We start from the raw sequence: 16,306 nt of genomic DNA, 5'->3' as shown, positions 1-16,306 counted from the left end.
AACAGCAGCTGGAAGATCCTTCAGATCTGAGATAACTGGAGCAGTTTGCAGGAGAAGAGCAGGCCTCAAGGGATTTCAAGTTCTGAATCAAAAAATGATGTTATTGTACCACAGTATTACCAGTGAAATACGAAATGTGGAGACCAAATACTTTTGTCAATTTCAACTTACTTCAGAGAAAATTTTGAGTTTGTCTTTAAATGTGCGACCTAAACGGTTGGTTTGGGGCTGAGTGCCACAAACTGGGAAGGTAAATTGGGAAGTATTGATACACAGACTAACACACTGCTGGATTGGGTCTATTCATGAGATCTGTTGACAATTAGAAAAACAAAGACCTTCAGAAAGTGCCACCATGACAGCTTGGAGGTCAGTTTGACCACTGCCATCAAGTTGTTATGTGTCAGAAAACAGCAACACTGTGAACTTAAAGCTGTTCTTGATATATTTTGCAACAGCAGAGCCAATTTAATACAGAAATTGTGTCAGCGCTAGTCAGAGTACCTAGAACATAATATCACTTCCTGATTTCTGTTTTAAAATCTATTTCTGTCACAGAGAGAAATGTTGAAAACAGGATGGAGACAACACAAAATATGGTTCAACAAGCATGAGATGGAAGAGAAACTTTTATAAATGCACATTTTAAAAATATGAAAGCATGAAATGAGATGTCACACATTGAATTGTCAGCGTTTGTCAGTCCAGAGAACATGCTTTTTTAATCCTTTTCTATAATCTTACTCTGCCATTTCTAACAATTTATTCACAGTGATTAATAAATAGCCTAACTTGACAAGACAAATAAATTATATGACCACATGTTAGAGAGATGAGATCTTCAATTCTTAAGAGCCAAAACATAAAAAAGAAGCAAATAAATATTTTCAACCAAAGACAAGTGAAACAGAAGGTTCAGCAGTGCTTTGTAGAAACATGCTACTGGGTTAATAAAGGTCTGTTCTGATGTTGAACAGTCAACACTGATTAATATTCTCACACTTGTGTGACAACTTATTCCTAAAATAAGCCGTCATCAACAAGCGGTTTTGTTTGAGGACTCATTTTGAAAAGTTTTAGTCTCGACAGTAACGAACATGATGCTGCTGAACTGACTGGTCGTCAAAGTGCTGTTCGATGCTGTTTCCATGGAAACAAATAGCTGGCATGAAGCTTGTGAGAGTGAAGATGATAAAGTCTCATTTTAAAAAGCCAAAATATCCCTAAATATATTTTTACCACTGAAAATCCTGCTTGTTTATAGGGTTTATCTTTTAGAATCATTTAACTTCAAACTATCATGAAAACAAGTCAAATGTTGACTTTCAGACTAAAACACTGCTGTTCTGTTCAGTCAGATGAATCTCAGACTTAAAACCTCATCCAGAGCTGACAGGGCGTAAGACTTTGCACACAAACATGGAAGTAAACTAAACAGCTAAAAGCACTTTAGCATCTATTTAGAAACAGTGAAAGTTGGCAACATTCATTCACACTTAAGTAAAAAAAAAGCACTTTGAGTTAGAAATGAGTAATGAAAGCTACAAAAAGCAGAATTCCTTCTACAAGTCGAACTTTTACACGACAGAAATAAAATGAACAAATGAAAATAAACTGCTTTTTCTTCTTTTTCTGTTACAGAAAGAATTGAACACTTTTGTGCTTCTCCTGTCCACCCTGCTCGCCTCGTTGCTCTGTGCTACTGGAGGAACCCACAAGATGGCGCTGTTGGCCGACATGCGTGACATTAAAAACACACCTGAAGTCGTGCATTGGGGTAGAAAACTTGACGTTGTGCATGTGTTTGGTTTTGTGCACTGAGCTCAGAACGTGTTCACATTCTGTTTGGTCCGCTGTGGTTTGTGGAGGAAAACACTGCAGCACAGTTCTGTTGGATGAGCATGCCTCATATTCTACAGTACATATTACCGGAGAGAAATTACAGTGTCGTGTATAAAACAAGTCTGCAGCTTTTGGACTTTGGACATCCAACGATGGATGAAAGAAAGGAGTCAGTAAATAAGCCCGTTGATAAAGATAAAGTGTCAGGTTTGTCCCTTCAGAGCAGATAATCTGTTCTAAATGGCCTCTGCATTCCCTCCCTTCACCTCCATCCTCTTTGCCTCTTTGCGGCGGAGACTTCAGGGAAGCAAAAGATGGAAAAAGCTCAGGGATGGAAGTGTTCTTCACGTTTTCTCAATCATTTGTGACCTCCGGGTTTGCTGAGGGGCTGACTTCACCTGGTATGCACAATCAGCCATAATTTAACTATTTACAGATCCCAGGAAATAAAAAGCACATTCGTATGTAAACATCTGTGAAAAAAAGAAGCTGCTGATAAAAACCTGTGAGGGTCTTAGACAGCGTCAGTTTATGTACTTCTGTATTTGTCTAGACCTCCTCGGACTTACAGTACAGTCATATCATGTGTGATAACAACCGGCCATTATTACACAGACTAAAGCAAACCATGCACATTTATTTGCAGCTGCTCTTCGGCCCATCTGATCGGTCTGCAGCATTGTAGAAGAAAAAAACATGAATGATCAGCTTCAAAACAGATTTCAGATGAGGTTCCTGTTTGATAACTGACATAACCAGTTTTATATGTAAAGAAGGAATCAGCTGAAGCAACATTAACATTAACACACAGGTCACAAACAGGGCTGTCGCGGTAACCAATGACAAGCCAGCCACAGGAGATGGCATCCGACCACCGCAACCGCACCTGACGCCACACATTAAAGTGCACGCGGCACGGCTGAACAATATGCAAAAAAACATTTTCAATTATGTTGAGATTATTTGGCAAATATTACGATTTTTATGAGTGACGATTTTAGTGGGAACAAAGATTTTTCATTTCATTTTGACTGAAAAAAATGCACCAAACATGCACGTTCCCTTCCGTCTCTGCAGCAGCACAATGCTTCATTTCTAAAGGTATGTCATGATGCATTTAAGTGGCTGTGATCCGGATATTTCATAATATTTTGATTAACTGCCACACAGGAGAAAGTCACAAAGCCACCGCCTCACTCGCTCTGCTAATTATTCCAGTTCACCTCAGCTGCAGCAGACTCAGGAAACATACTAACAAAAGTGCTACTACCGCATGTTGAGCCGCCCTAAAGCAACGAAACTCCTCCACCGCGACAGCCCCAGTCCGGAGCGTGAAAGCATAATTCAAGTAAACTCAGGAAACGCTGGCCCTGTGCATGGCTCTGTAGCTCCACCCCCCCAAACACCTGAAGCCTCCAAACGCTTCACCTGCTGTTGTGGTCGATCAAGAATCCCAGGTGTATTTTGTTTCAACCACAACAAGCCTTGTGATGCTGATCTAGAAACCGGTCGCTTGTTTTCCTCTTAAACCACATTCACATACAGTAACCAAAGCAGGAGCGCCATGCTTCACCTCCAGTGCTATTAAAGTGCAGCCGAGCCTCTTCTGCATGTCGTTGCTAGCATATTTTTCTTTTCACCATTCCGGGATAAAACCCACAGTTCTGTCAGTTGGAGGTAATGCTTCTTCTGTGCAAGTGTTTTGGGAGCAGGAGGGACCTGGATCCAACTGCAGAGGAGTCAAACAGCGTGGGAGGAGCGCTGACCAACTCCCTCCTCGCCTTTTTGGTCGCCGGCCCAGCGTGAATCCACCGTAGATTGTGGCTGTGCTTGATTAGACTTGGCTCAATTCAAATTCCAATTATCGAGAAGATTATGCTTGGCAATGAATATCAAGTGCACCTTTAGCTACTTCATGTGGACTACGGTGCCCACATGTTTGCCAGGGCAGCAGGGAGACCTTATTTGTCCTACGATCCAGTGACTTGGCAGGGTCACAGCGAGGTTTCACGGGAGAAGCTGATCGAGGGTTCCATCTTGACACCGTTGGCTTTCTTCTCTGAAGGGAGGTCCCCGGGACAGTCGGCAGGAAGCTAGGAGAAAGAAATTTAGATGGCAGTCAGCAAAACAGGAGGAGCTTCGGCTTTGATGAAGCTAACAGGGTGCTAATTCATGAAATATGAACCCGATTAGACAAGCGCAGCCATCTCTGGGCTGCTAGCTAGGCCATGTAGCTGCAGAATCATTATTCTGTCTAAAGGTGTCAGTTATCAACAAGGCATGGGAGAAAAACTAATCCCCCACCAGTCAGTAACACCTTTTGTCACCCATGATGATTGCACTGACGAAGAATCCAAAGAAACTCTCACTGCTCTCTGTGGCATTTTTAGCTGCAGCAGGCAGCCGTTTCCAGTTAAAAGCTACCTGCACACCACCTGTCCTGCAGACGGATGAGGCATTTAGCAGCTTCAGCTTTAGCTGAAACACAGCTAAAATCAGAGAATACTTCAAAGTTCACCATATCATCTGAAAAGGTGATCATGTCTCAATGTTGTGTTAGGTTTGTTTCTGCTGCACCGAAGTAACCAAAGCACCATTAATTGCTGGTTTGAAGGTATTTTATATGATTCTAGCATTTTTTTAAATGTTCTGAAGACTCATGAATCAATTCCTGTGGCAGTTGTTGCAGTGTTGCATGCCATTCAGTCCATTCATCCATGTCTTTCTCTATACCACCACCAGATGGCGCCAAATGAAAACAATTGAAATCCTGCACTGTGGTTTTCAGTGGTGAGCTCGTGACATGAGGCAGCGCTTGTGACCCGTCACAGTGCATCAGTGACAAAAGAGAGCATAGAGAGTTCTGTAGGTTTCTATAATTTATATATTTACTAACTCATTTAACAAACCACACACTGCAGTGTGATGTTCACACTGCAATCTGTGAGCCGATGAAACGAGGATGAGGTTTATAATTATGGCTTTTTGTGGAACAATGCTAATGCTGTATGGAGAATCGGAGCCACGAGTGATTTTATCCAAAACCACAGGAAGTCATATGAACTCTGATGTGACTGTTCAGACTGAGGCCACACTGCAAAAAATCAGGCCTGTATCTGATTGAAGACCACATATGAAAGTGGTAATTGAAAATATCACATTCCATGTAGCCAAAGCTTAAGCTGGAAACCTCTGGGCTAAAGAGGAAGAGGAGGGAGAGGATGGGCTCGATGATTTACCTTCTCTGAAGGACACTGCAGTGACTCAGCAGGATGGTGGGAACAAATGGTGGAATAAAGACTGAAGAGTTCACACAAGCAGATTTAATGGCCTGGCTTGTCTGAAGGGCGATTTGCAGGGCGCCTTCAGAAATCATTACAGATAATCAGCCTGTGGCGAGGGTACAATCAAGAAGAGAAACAATCTTCTGGCTTCATCTGTTCTGAGGGCAGTTTGTATTCCAGAGCAGAAACACAGAGGACACTTAATGTCCAACGTGACAAGGGCCTCTGTTCAGGGAAAGCAGAGACAGGTTCAAGAATCTGTCTCTTGTAAGGTCACACCGTGGGACGCCAGTATGAGGAAAAACAGTGCACAAAGAGACACTCAGACTGGACGCTGTCCTCTCTGTCCATGGAATCCATCATCCAGAAAGTCAACAAATACACAAAAATACCAACTTATCTTCAGCTATAGTCTACTTATGCAAAGCAGCCACAGATCTACTGAAAAGCTGCGAGAGGGCAGACATCACTCCCAGTGTGCGTGTCTGTGCGTGTGTGTGTGTGTGCACTTACAGCTCGCAGGTGGTCGCCGGCTGCTCCCATGTTGACGTTGTGTCTTTTCAGTTCTGACTTAATTAAGGCTGAAACACAAACAAAGACAAAAACATTTCTAATATTTCATATATCTAATATTTGCATGCACAAATGAACGAACACACACACACACCCACACACCCACGCACACACACACACACACACACACTGCCTACCAGTGAGCAGTATTCCCAGGAAGATCCAGGCGCAGAGGAAGATATTTCCAATCAGTGGATTGTAGTCTGTGGTCAGTTTACCCTGAATCAGAGTGAAAATAATCCCAAATATCTGCACACACACACACACACACACACACAGAGCACACATTACAGTTACAAATCAGCACCAAAGAATGGATACAACAAAAGTTAATATGTTATATGTCAAACTGATTCCACAAAGGGCCGTGTGGCTCCAACCAACGAGGAGCACAACCAATCAACACCAAGGGATCACTTAGTTATCAGCTGACGACTGAGATCATCTGATTATTTGATTCCAGCCTGGTGTGCTCCTCCTTGGTGGAAAGAAAACCTGCAGCCACACGGCCCTTTGTGGAATCAGTTTGACATGCCTGCTTTAGTGGCACTTTGTGATACCTGAGCAAAAGCATTGAGGAGTCCTGACGAGGTTCCCTCAGACTCTGGGTAGGTGATCTCCACTCCAAACTCAAAGCCCAGAGGAAGGTAACCCGTCATGAAGAACCTGAGACACAGACGTCGCTTTAGTTTAGAGACTAAATCCAGTTAAATCACCTGTTTGAATGTGTGATAACAGCCACTGAAGAGGTACAAAAAAAAAAAAAAAAACTCTCACAGATCTAAACTGGAGAAAAATAAAAAAAGGCTTTTGCTTTAGCAGTCCACAGAACACCTGATCCACCTTAAGCTTTTAGGTAATATCCCCATTATAATATCACGTGGCAATAAAATATGTAAGGGATAATGCCTGACGAGGTGTCCATTATCAGAAATAAATGGACGACGCGGAGGCGTGAACCATCCGACGCGAAGCGGAGGACGCACGGTTACCAACTAGCGGTTGAGCCAGCGCAATAATTTAGAACAATCAGGCTATTTGACCGGAACTTATTTTATAGGTGCCCTATAACACTTTTTAACAGACACCCTGCAGCCAATCAGAATTGAGTATTCACCCAGACCATGGTATAAAATAATCTAATAACTGAGAGGTTGCGTTTTGTTATATATCATAAATGATGATGTTCAGGTTTGAAAGGTGAAAAACTGCAGCTGTCGCACATCAGCCTCAGTATTTAAAAGGAATTGGAATAATTTTGTAAACCTGAATTCGTATTTGTATGTAAACATCTCCACAGTGCCCGCTTCACACCTGCAGCAGGTATGTTTACACCTACAACAGCAGAGAAAGAGGCAGAGCTCACACCCTGCTCAATGACTTGTTTTGACAGCAGCGTTGTGTAGTTGTGAGAGTGAAACTCCAAAACAGCACAGCGATGCAGCCCAAAGGTGGGGAAACAAGCCCAGATATTCTGTCTTTAGTGTGTTTCAGCAGCTCAGTGATCACTCATAGGTTCAGATCTTTGACTGAACTGAACGTCCTTTTCACTCTTTTGCTTATCTTTTGCATTTCTATTTGCATGTTGATGCATCTCATTGTTGCATCTGTAACAAAACACAGCACAAAAAGAAAATCCATATTTTAGGAGATGACCCCTGCAGCTATTATTCAGCACTGTCTGTGTTTTTCAGTGCAGCTGATTGATGGGTAGTAGATTAGTGCCTCCTAGATACACCTGGACGTGTTTCCAGCCTGCAACTCATGTTCTCATCTTCATCATTTGGTTTATTTTCTGCTGACACACTTCATATATAATCACCCTGCATAAGCGTGTGAGGCTTTTACCATCAGAATATGCCACTGCAGGAATGTGCAGGTGAAGGTCAGTGCTGCTAATGGAAGGAGGAAGCAGTGTGGACTGTGCAGTCATTTGTCTTTATGAGCCCTCTGATGTAACTGCAGATGGTTTACGAGGTGACGTCTAACATATCTGAGCAAAAGAAGCCCCCGCCCCTCCTCCAATCTACACCCGCCACTTTCCAGCTCAAACCCTGGGATGATATGACGCTGTGCGGCCTGGAGGAGTTAAGTCGCTGTTTCACATGCACACAACATGAGCCCGCCGCAGCGTCACGTGTTAGATCCTGTTCCTGAACGCCTCAGGCTGCATTACATTTGATTGTGTCTCATTTGGCTTTTCTGTGCCAGTACAGACCTGCATTTGTCAATTCAAACTTTTATATAGATATAAATACATCTAATATAATATATATCATGTACGTTATGGAACAAATACAGTACACTATGTAAATGTGATTAGGGAATAATAACTTAGTGAATGAGGCCAGTCGTACCCCAGGACTCCAGCAGTGAAGAAGACCAGGTAGATGTTGTTGAGGTCCAGAGTGAAGGTGAAGACCAGCATGCCGAGAAACGACAGGATGTACACGATCAGAGTCGTCATCCTGTGAAACACAGACACTGATCATCCTCTGCATGTCAAGCTTTGATTCTCCCCATACTGATTGATTTCCCTGCCCCCCCATGAAACTATGGAGACACATTAAACCGAGAGTGCTGACGGCAGATCTACAATCTGATCTGGCCCAACCTGACCGGTTTGGGTGAGGCCAGGATTCACGTTCTCTCAACTCCCTGCAACTTGATCGTCTCAGGTTTCATTTCACAGCATCAACCCTCCCAGCAGGAGCATTTGTTTTGTTCTGTGTCAGACAAATGAAGCAACTCGGACATTATTACTATAACATAATACAGACCATTCCAGAAGTATGTGGACACACCTGTGTGGCTCAGCGTCACACAACACCGTCCTCCAACAGTTTGAGGAGGACGTGTTCCTGTTTTAACATGGCAAAACCATCGTGCACAAAGTCAGGTCTATAAACAGGAACTGGTCTGTGCAGAGCCCCCTGAGCCAGACCTCATCGTCCAACACCAGCAGCCTCCAGCCAGGGATGTAACCTTAAAGTGTCCACATACTTTTGGTCATGTAATAACTGAGCCAAATTTTTGGGTCCTTTTCCATCACTGCTGATAGAAGACTGTACACTTGCAATGATAATAGTACATACTGTAATGTACAGGCGAGAAATGTGTGTTTGTGTGTTGCCTACTTGTATGTCTTTGTGTGGTCCAGCCACAGGCCACAGAGGATGGAGCCGACCATCCCAGCGACAACCAGAGTCAAACCAATTCTCCCAGCATTCAGCTCCTGGTTCTGTGGAGAGGAGATAACACACGTCAACACACCTTTAAACTCATCAAATCTGAGCAGAAACACAAGCGTTCCCCTTACAGGTGGACTACCGGCCAGTCACATGTCCCATGTACATGGGGGGGTTTACAGTGGTGGGACAGAGCTGTTAAGTCATCTGACAGTTCAGCTGGAGGAGGTTTATAAGTTCATGTGAGGGTGAACATCTCTGTGTGTGACGGGGACAGAGTGTGAGAGGCTGAATGAGCAGCAGTGAAGAGCTTTAAAGTGAACAAATCAGTCTTTCTCTCCATCATTTTGCTTCGTGTGTGTGTGTGTGTGTGTGCGTGTGTGTGTGAGTGTGCGTGTGTGTGTGCATGTGTGCGTGCTCTGACAGTGTTATGGTGGGCAGCAGGCATGCGTGAAAACAGCTAATGAACTCAGACAATAAGTTCACGTCTCATCAAAGCCATCAGACGTTTCTTTGTTCTTTTCTCTCTCAGTGCCTCTTCCTCTCCTCCCCTCTCTCCACCCACTTCTCCTCCACCTCCTTTTATGTGCATTTTAATCACAAACTTAGAGGGAAAACATAAACGGTGCAAAGCTGTTTTAAGCATGTCTGAGGTGGAAACCAGATGATCTGAAAGTGGCGTAGATTGTTCCATCATGATGTTGTTTGACCTGCTTCGTGTCTCGTTCTTTTAGCCATTAAAACGTGACAATAAGTGATGTATTTGTGACAAGACACAAAAGCTAAACGTCAAAAAAGCTAACTCAACATGTGCACAGTTAGCATGTTACATGATAGCATTTAGTTTGTAATGTGCATGCTAACATGTGAACATACAGTATGAACAGCAAGCAGGCTAACATGTTAATATTAAGTGCATTAATGTTTGTCATTTAGCATGTTAGGATGCTAATATTAGCTATGCGGCATGCTATGTAACCATTAATCTCCAAAGCTGCAGCTGTTGCATCAGATGTTAAACCATCCTGTCGTTAACTTGATGTACAAGTGGAAAAATTAGGCTGCTGGTGGCGCTGGAGGGCAGGTCAGGCGACCAGCAGAGTCTTTGGGATTCATCATCTGCGGATCAAGAACATCTGGAGCAAATTTCATTCTAATCTGTCGAGTCGTAGCCAAAATATTCTCTCAGGACTGACAAAGCAACAATAAGATCAAGCAGCAGAAGCATCATCATCATCATCCCTAGAGTCACTCCTAAATACTCCATCAGCAGCGAGAAAGTGGACCTTCAATTAAGGTTCTTTTGTCAAATATCTGAAATAATCTAAATTGGAACGACTGGCAACAAGAGGCATCCCATCCCATCACAGATATAAATAAGACCGTGAGCTTCAACAGTGTGTTTGCATTCCCTCATTAACTCTGAGCCGTTTGGGTTTTTTACCTCATAGCAGTCCATGATCATCTGGTTGAGCAGTGTTGAGACAGAGTAGAAGGAACCAGTCATTATGCCTGCAGACAGAGGAGTACAAAGAGTTTCAGCATTTCTGTCTTCTACACAAAATGAGTACGCTCAGCTTAGAGTTAATGTATGTTTTCAAATCCAATAAGGAATAATGTTTGTATGTCGGTTATTGTTTTCTACCAACAGAGACACATGGATTAATGTTATTAGAGAGTAAATTTATTGGCAAATAAATCAAGCTCTGCCTATCCCACTGTGTGTCTACCTGTCTTGACTTGCTGTGAGTGTGTGTGCATCTCTGATTGGCTGTTGCCAAGCTACAGAGAATCAGGTGTGCAGGTAATGTGTCTGACATTAAATATGGCCTCATCCTCTTCTCTGAGTCGGCCTGAAGTGTAGAAGAAAACAAACGTGTCTGGCTGAGCGAGGAAGAGGAAAGTGTTCATCATCATCATCATTTACAGTTGTGACGTGTGTGCGTGTTGTGTCGTCACGCACGGAGGAGTCATGTGTCGACAACGCGTGTGGTCAGATGGTCACGCTGGAAACATGAGCAGCCTCGTTCAGCTGCAGCCTTAAAGAGGCCTTCGTGGCGTCTCTCCAGGGAAACGCTCAGGGAAAAGTGCCTGTATGTGCTGTGTGAGTGATGGCTTCCCGGGTGAAAAAATGCAACACAGAAGAAACAACAGAAGAAAGTGAAGAATTGTCCCCTTCAGGTAAACTTAAGAGTACTCATGTAGTCCTTGAGGCCCACTTGAGTAATACCTGAAGTGTAAATAGCTGCTAAATTAGCTCAACTTTTCACAAACTTTCAGTGAAAATCAGAGATTTCAGAGAAATGAGCATTCAAAACATTTGTATTATATCACTGCTGTGTTGTAAATACTTCAATATACTTCAAGTGAAGTAAAATTAAAGTACACTTTAATTAAGCTGCTAACGGTCGATTACAAAAGACTTGAAAATAAGTATACGTTTCATAACTACACTTTATTACTATCAGAAGTATTTCTAATTTAGTACACTTTTAAAAGTACTCTTAAGTACAATTTACAATACACTTACAATAAAGTACACATTAAGTACTTTGAAATACCGCTTTAAGTATTGCCGAATTAGTATATTCATTTTAATGCATTTAAGTCGAACTTAATTTATTTAGAAGTACATTTTTTAGAAGTGTGTGTGAAACATACTTTAAATTAAGCACACAAAGTAAAAGTGTACTTGTAATGACTTTTCTATACTTAAATTATTTGTCTAATACACTAAATTATACTGCTTTTTGACCTGGGTTCCAAGAATGCAACATAAAACAAAGCCAATACACTGGCAGGCCTTTTTGGTGGTAGTTGTACTAATGGAAACAGTACAAATACTAAAAGATTTAGTGGTACAGTTGAGGTCATATTAGTTGTAGTGGTAGTAGCAGATGCAGTAGTATTAGTGGTGGCAGGAATACAACAAGTAGAGGCATAAGTAGTAGTAGTAGTAAAAGCAGTGATAGTAGTTGTAGCAATAATAAAATTATTACTAGTGAACATGTGGGTAATGGTAGAAGTAATAGAAGTCATGGTAGCAGTAGTAGTACTACTGTAGAATTAGTGGTAAATTAAGTGGTAGAAGTAGTAATAGTAAATATAATCTTAGTAGAAGTATTATCAGTAGTTGGAATAATAAAAGCATTAGTTTTGAACATATTTGTAATGGTAGCAGTGATGGTAGTAAGTGGTGATAATAGAAGTATTAATTCTGTAGTAGTAGTGGTAGCAGCAGCAGTAGTGACAGTACTACAGTAGTATTCAGTCGAGCAGTGATGTTGAAGCTTTTGGTTTCTAACTGATCTCTGATCACAGATTTCTGTTGTGATAAAGATGAAGATTGACCTGAGGTACATCAGAGCTCATTAACTGCTGATCCTGGACCTCCAGTCAGACTGTTCATGTTCTGATTGGGATCCAGAAGCTGAGCCTTCATGCACTCGCTGAACTCTCCCGATCCGAGAGTCCACGAAATGCTTTGATCTCATGGCTTCACACTCACCGTAGCTGATGAGCAGGAGGACAAAGGCTTTGTTCTTCAGCAGGTTGAAGATGGACTGCTTGTAGGAGTAATCTTCAGGAGGAGAGTCCGGTAGGATGGCCTGGGCTTGACTGGGAGGGAGGGACGGGCGGTCCTTTATGACTGATGGGGACAAGTCAGGCATGTGTTAGCTTCCTCATTTCACAAAAACAGAGATAAATACACGATGATGTTCACTCATGTGCAATATAAAACAACAGTGATCTAAAATGTGAGTTTAGTCTAAAATGAGAATGAGGCGACTCCAGGTACCACCAACCCCTCCCCGCTCCAAAACACAGAACAGTGTCATGTGTTTAAGACCCTCACCCTGAACCACAGGTCTTTCCTTAACCTAGACCTAATCCTACTCTAACTTTAATCCTAAACTCAAATCCTAATCCTGAGCCAGGCATTTACAGATGTAGCAGCACTGTGGAAGGTTTCTGGACAATTTCACCCTCACGAGGACACCTGGTCCTCAGAAGAAGGTTCACACAAACACACACCTCTGTTCTAAGGTGCAGAGCTGCGCCTGTGCTCACCTCACACGACTTTCAGGAGAACCACGAATCTGGAACTGGAACAGATGGCGAGGGCGCGTAGCGTGCTACCTCCCTCGAGGCCAGGCAGCATGTGTGTGTGTGTGTGTGTGTGCGAGTGTGTGTTCGTACCTATAACAGTGAGGATGAAGAGGCCTGTGGAGACAGCGGCGGTGCCGTAGAACATGATGCTGATGTTGTGACCAGTCAGTTTAAGGTCGTCAGGCGTGTTGGGAACCAAAACTGGAGGCAACAGGAAACCAATGGCTGTTCCCAACTAGGGCCGAGAGACATAGAGACACACACACAAACAGAGAGAGAGAGAGAGAGAGAGAATGAGAGAGAGAGACATGTGGTTTACAAACTCTACTCTTGTTGTTAGAACATATTTTATTTTAGAAAATATTGAAATGGAGTGTTTGGAGATAACATCCTTGTTTATAGCTTAATTGTGCACTTTTCTCTCACATTTGCTTTTATATTTATATTAACACACATTTCTACATTTGAAATGTTTCATATTTTATTAAACTCTGTTCAGTCATAATCTGCTGCAGGTCTGTTGTACTTATGTGGAATCAGAGCTTTGTCTTGTAGTCTGTTTTATTATAATTTATCCTCATTTATTTATCACATTATATTCCATCAGCTACATCTTTCTTCTACTCTGCACTGTTTTATTCCACGTTCGCTGTGGCACGCGCACGCGCGCTCGCGCACACACTGACCTGGTTCCCGAGCACGGCCGTGGCGCACGCGGTTGAAACCTCGCGCGGTCCGAACCACACCGAGGCGATGCGGGACGGCAGGCCGAGGATGAACACCTGCGCCACGGAGCAGATGACCTGCGCGGTGACGGTGACTCCGAACAGCTCGGGGCTCACGCTGGCGCACTTGAGCCAGGCGCCGGCGCAGTTGAGGCCGGCACCCAGCAGGGCCGTGAGCCGCAGACCCTTCCGGTCCAGCAGCCAGGTGGCCGGGAAGATGAGCGGCACGTAGGCGACCATGTAGACGATGGAGAGCCAGTTCACCTCCTCGTTGGTCACCCCGTAGTACTGGGTGAACACGTTGGTGATGATGCTGTACTGGATCCACTGGAAGGCGTTCACCAAAGAGTACAGGCTGAAAACGGTCAGCACGGCGAACCGGCGCCGGTACAGCCTCGTCTCCAGCTTCTCCTCCTCCGCCTCCCCTCCTCCGCCGTTGGGCAGCATCGCCTCTCTTTCATCCGCCGGCACCTCCTTCTCCTGCTCCAGCGCCCGCTCGCTGTCCGTCTCCCCAGCGCCGCACGTCGGCGCCGCTCCGTACGTCGGACCCGCGCATCGCTCGGCGGCTCCCTGCAGCTCGAGGGTCTTCCTGTCCACCGTGATGTCGTCAGGTGCGCCAGCATCCGCGCGCAGATGCTCCTGCACGAGCTCGCCTGCGACCATGATGCCTGTTTGATAGTTTTTCTTGTTTTTCCGCGCGGCTGAGTCCAGAGATGACAGCTAGGGGCGAGGCAGGAAGCGAGGGAACGCAAAACAAAGCGGTTTCCTCATTCGGTGACTTGTGGATGTCGCTCCGATGCTTTAAAGAACATGAATGACTGTGGTGGGAACCAGACTGAGACCTCTCGGGTATTAAACTGACCGACTCTAACGCGTCCTGCTCATTTCAACCCCCGGTATCTTCCGTCTTCCGCCTCTTCTCTCCACCAGCTTACCGCCTGTCTGCCAGGCTGGTGAGTCTCTCTCTCTCTCTCGTTGCCTCTCTGGGTCCCTCTATCTTTTGTTCAGCCGACGCTGACACGCGGCCTTCCGATGCTGGGGAGCCAATAGAAGAGCAGCTACAGCTTGTAGTATCTTGTGGTTTTAATGTGCGCGTAATCGGTGACCATGTGGAAGCTTGGATCCCATGATGCAACAGCTTGTAAAGTGAAATAGAAGCATTAGTAGACTCTCAGCATGACCCATCACATATTATAAGAGGTTAATATCAGTTTGATTAGAAGCTGCCTTCTGTTTGGTTCATGTGAGGCCAAATATCTTGCACTGCTAAATTATTATTATTATTATTATTATTATTATTATTATTACATTTTAATTAACAATATTACACATTAAGCTCCTGTTGAAATGTCAGTCCACATAAGCTCATAACACTCATCACTTGTTCTTGAAGACATGATTGCTAAATGCTAAATATAAATGTAAAACAATCAGATAAATAATGAGTAAATCAATGAAAATGATGTTATATAGACATAAACCCGTGCATTACCTATCAGGTCAGTTTCAGGTGCGTAATGTTGCGGCTCTGTCCAGATAATTAGCCCTTCCATATGCTCGGGCTGTTATCTGTTCTAATCCTAATCATCTTTTGACCCAGTGGGACTCAGCTGCTGCAGGTACAAGCTGCAGGTAGAAGTCTGATCCCACAGGCGATTCATATGTATTATACACATTTTTTATTGTTTCATTGCTATGTGTGGAAAAAAAAACATAAAAAAAAAATATAAAGACCATGTGGTCTTAAACATGGTGCTGGCAGACGTTTGTTAGTGAGGAGTAATTACTCAGCCTGTAATAACAGAACATACAGCCCTGTGTGACCGAGGTTGCAATAAAATCCACTTTAATTTAATAGATAAGTAGAAACAACAATAATTAGTAGTCCAGTCATTTTATGCATGTGCAACTGTTTGCACGTGAAATCCCTCTGATGCATGTAGGTCTGTGTCAGGAAGATCAGATAACCTTTGACCTCAGCGTTGCCGTCCGTTGAGAAGAGTGAGAGAACAGAGGTCTCACTCTGTCCCTGTTTTCTGGCACCAAAAGTTTCAGTATTAAATACTGTGTGAGGAGATTTATTATGAGAGCGCAGGCTGGTCTCACACAATATCTCATGACATAGTATGACATGATCCATCCTGTGATTCTGTGATGTGATAATCTGGTCTAAAGTCTAAAGGCCCATTTTAAAAAGTAGGCTCATTACTTTTGTCTGAGTCAAGTGCAAATGAAGCCAAAATTAACTGACAAAGCTGACAAAAAAGTGGAAAATAAAAGTTCAAAAGATGGGTTTTAAAGTACTCAGTAGAGTGATTCATCTTTTGAAGCAAAAGATCTTTGGCTCGCTTCCTCGGGTTTCCCGTGGCCATGGAAACGGCAGCATCACAAACTGACACTGGACTAACGAACACCTGATAATTTATTGTCGGAAAACTACAGCATATAAAGATAAAAACACAATGTCCGGATGCGAGGAGCGAGCTCTCCTGGAGCTGAACCTGCGGAGGGAGACGTGGTGTCAGGTGGAGAGGAGCCCCCGGCAGTCCTGGGAGAGGACCGAGAGGAGACATTACCGGAGTCA

At 43.6% G+C, this 16,306-nt stretch overlaps 1 protein-coding gene across 1 annotated transcript; it reads right to left on the bottom strand.

The window, feature by feature from the left end:
* Positions 1 to 470: 470 nt before the first annotated feature.
* On the bottom strand, positions 471 to 14,680 carry flvcr1 (FLVCR heme transporter 1). The gene is made up of 10 exons (XM_041958342.1): positions 13,684 to 14,680; positions 13,088 to 13,232; positions 12,396 to 12,536; positions 10,332 to 10,399; positions 8,837 to 8,940; positions 8,057 to 8,167; positions 6,260 to 6,365; positions 5,837 to 5,948; positions 5,640 to 5,707; positions 471 to 3,935 (listed from the first exon to the last, which is right to left on the bottom strand). The coding sequence occupies exons 1-10, from the start codon at positions 14,383 to 14,385 to the stop codon at positions 3,837 to 3,839; spliced, it is 1,656 nt and encodes a 551-aa protein (XP_041814276.1). The 5' UTR covers positions 14,386 to 14,680; the 3' UTR covers positions 471 to 3,836.
* Positions 14,681 to 16,306: the final 1,626 nt, after the last annotated feature.

Source organism: Chelmon rostratus, chromosome 18, assembly GCF_017976325.1.
Source record: "Chelmon rostratus isolate fCheRos1 chromosome 18, fCheRos1.pri, whole genome shotgun sequence".
NCBI classification, from domain to species: Eukaryota; Metazoa; Chordata; class Actinopteri; order Chaetodontiformes; family Chaetodontidae; genus Chelmon; species Chelmon rostratus.
Note: the sequence above shows the minus strand (reverse complement) of the source record. Positions and strands in the feature narration are given on the sequence as shown.

Excerpts from the sequence above, each read along its gene's own strand:
- flvcr1 (XM_041958342.1), bottom strand. The coding sequence starts at position 14,385 with ATGGTCGCAGGCGAGCTCGTGCAGGAGCATCTGCGCGCGGATGCTGGC. Across the intron at positions 12,537-13,087 it reads CTTCATCCTCACTGTTATAG|TCATAAAGGACCGCCCGTCC; the intron begins GTACGAACACAC and ends TGTCCCCATCAG. Across the intron at positions 10,400-12,395 it reads CCTCCTGCTCATCAGCTACG|GCATAATGACTGGTTCCTTC; the intron begins GTGAGTGTGAAG and ends CTCTGTCTGCAG.